At 32.8% G+C, this 2,980-nt stretch overlaps 1 protein-coding gene across 1 annotated transcript; it reads right to left on the bottom strand.

Annotated features, from left to right (window-relative positions):
- Positions 1 to 2,100: 2,100 nt before the first annotated feature.
- LOC108450894 (uncharacterized) lies at positions 2,101 to 2,589 on the bottom strand. Its single transcript, XM_017748660.1, has one exon. The coding sequence runs from the start codon at positions 2,587 to 2,589 to the stop codon at positions 2,101 to 2,103; it is 489 nt and encodes a 162-aa protein (XP_017604149.1).
- Positions 2,590 to 2,980: the final 391 nt, after the last annotated feature.

The following is a 2,980-nucleotide window of genomic DNA, read 5'->3' as shown; positions in this document are numbered from 1 at the left end:
TACTAATCAAATGTGTACAACATTTCCACCATCTTCTTTAACATCTACCATGGCGAACGTTCATATCACCATAATTTTTCAAAGATTTCGGCATGGTTAAATAAGGGCTTAGAATCTAGCTTAAAACCATGCTAAGATTTAAAGAGCTAACTTGAATTCTTACCTTAATTTCCAGCTCAAGGTGGCTGAATTTCTTCCTCTTTTCCTCTTCTACGGCTAAGAAGAACCAAAGTATGAAGCCTTTTCCTTCTCCTTTTTTTTTTTTTCGGTCATGCATGAGAATGATGGACACATTTTTTTCCTTTGTTTTCTTCCTTTAATTTTTCATTAGTTTATTTCCCATGCTTCTTTTTTTTTATTCCTCCTTACATAATCCATTAGCTAGACATGTTTGAAACATGTTTCCCCTTGCCCATAACTTGTCATGGCCGGCCACTTATCCAAAATAAATGGAGTATTTGACATGCAACTCCATTTATTTTACTTCATTCTTTTATTAACCTCTTAAAATAGCCACATATATTTAAATCCCTTCACATGAGTCCTTTTTCTTTCAATTCACAATCAAATTAACTAAATCAAAGAATTTAAAATTCACACATGTATTTTCACATATTCTAGACAATAAATATTACGTTTGAACATGTCGGTGACTCGGTTTAGCGGTCCCGAAACCACTTCCCGACTAGGGTTAAATTAGGGATGTCACAACACCACTTCTAGCACTTTACGCGATTTGGCCATTTTTATCAAATTAATCACTCAAACAATAAAATTTCTTAACGAAATTTTCACACAATCATATTATCATACTGTAGACCTCAAAATAATAATAAAACAATTATTTTGACTTCAGATTTATGGTCTCAAAATCACAACTCTGATTTGACTAAAAATAGGCTGTTACATTCTCTCCCCCTAATGTTGGGAATATTGTTTCATTAAAGTGACAATCAACAAATCATGCAGTAAATAAATCTCCAGTTAATGGTTCAACATACTTAATTATAGAAGAATATTCATAACCAACATATATTCCTAACTTCCTCTGAGGACCCATCTTTGTTTGTTGTGGTGGAGCAATTGGAACATATTCTACACATCCAAAAATTCTAAGATGGAAAATATTTGGCTCCTGACCAAAAGCCAATTGCAATGGAGAATATTTATTATAACTTGTTGGTCTGATGCGCATAAGTGCTGCTACATGCAAAATAGCATATCCCCAAGCTATAATAGGGAGCTTTGTTCTCATAAGTAATGGTCTAGCTATTAGTTGGAGGCATTTGATAAACGATTCAGCTAAACCATTTTGTGTGTGAACATGAGCTATAGGATGTTCAACTTTTATCCCAATTGACATGCAATAATCATTGAAAGCTTGAGATGTAAACTCACCAGCATTATCAAGAGAGATAGTTTTTATTGCATAATCTGGAAATTGTGCTCTTAATCAAATTATTTGAGCAAGTAGTCTCGCAAACGCCAAGTTGCATCTACTAGATGCATCAATTAATACCATAAAATATCTAAATGATCCACATGGTGGATGAATAGGCCCACATATATCACCTTGAATACGTTCCAGAAATGCGGGAGATTCAATCCTAACTTTAGCTGGTGAAGGTCTAAATTTCTTTGAGATTTAGTGGAAAATAAACCATCATCAATGAAAAATTTTGTACCTTTAGGTAATAATAAAATTGCTCTTCCGGAGCCTTCAATAAGTTTTGAACTACCCGAGATTGTATTAATATGAGCATCACTTATTGTTAAATGAGAAAAATATTTTTTCTCTTTGAGTATCGTATGTGCTGTAGCACTATCAGGAAGACATATGTCTCCATTGATTTTGGATCCAACAAAATTTTGTTGACCATTCATATTCTTCAAAAAATAAATAAAATATAACATTAGAAACGTTGCAAATATTTATTAAATATGTATAACTTGCAAAATAAGTAAATAAATAAACATACTTTCTTTTTAATCCAAAAATGAACATATTTAAAATAACATAATAACACCAACTTATTCCTTATGCAAGAAAATGAAACATACTTAGAAAAAATATAAAATGCTAAAATAACACCAACTCTTCTAATGATTCTCAAAGAAATCTATCACATCAAGGTGAGTTATATCATTAAGGCCATGAATTACATCACCCTCCTTTTTTGCCTCCATTTCATCATTTTTGGATATAAAATTTGTCTCAATATTATTTTTCTTCCCTTTAATAGATGCTTGATAAAGTTCCACTAAATGATCATGCATACAAGAGGTACATGCCCAATGTCCCCTCATACCACATCGGTAACAAAAATTCTCAATAACCTTTGAAGGATTATTTTGACCACCTCTTTCTTGTCCTTCATTGCTATTCTTTTTCTGGTGGTTAGAAATACCACTATTATGAACACCATGATAGCGATTACTAGTGCGTCCTCGACCACTTCCCCCACTACATCCACGACCACAACCATGATTGCGACCTTTGTATTTTTCATTTCCATATTTATTGTGTACTGCAACATTCACTTCAGGGAGTGGTACAGTACCAGTGGGACGAATTCCATGATTTTTCATCAACAACTCATTATTTTGTTCAGCCACTAAAAGGCATGAAATCAATTCAAAATATTTTTTAAAACTTTTTTCACGGTATTACTGCTGCAGGAGCACATTAGTAGCATGAAAGGTTGAAAAGGTTTTCTCTAACAGATCATTATCAGTTATGTTCTCTCTACATAATTTCAGTTGAGAACTAATTTTGAAAAGTTCTGAATTGTATTTTCTTACAGTCTTAAAATCTTGCAGCCGTAAGTGCATCCAATCATAACGAGCTTTAGGAAGGATCACCGTTTTCTGATTGTCAAATCTTTCTTTCAATTTTTTTCACAACTCAAGAGGGTCTTTCACAGTGAGATATTCCACTTTTAATCCTTCATGTAGATGATGAAAGATGAAAATCATTACT

Source organism: Gossypium arboreum, chromosome 5, assembly GCF_025698485.1.
Source record: "Gossypium arboreum isolate Shixiya-1 chromosome 5, ASM2569848v2, whole genome shotgun sequence".
Lineage (NCBI taxonomy): Eukaryota > Viridiplantae > Streptophyta > Magnoliopsida > Malvales > Malvaceae > Gossypium > Gossypium arboreum.
This window is presented reverse-complemented; position numbering and strand designations above follow the sequence as displayed.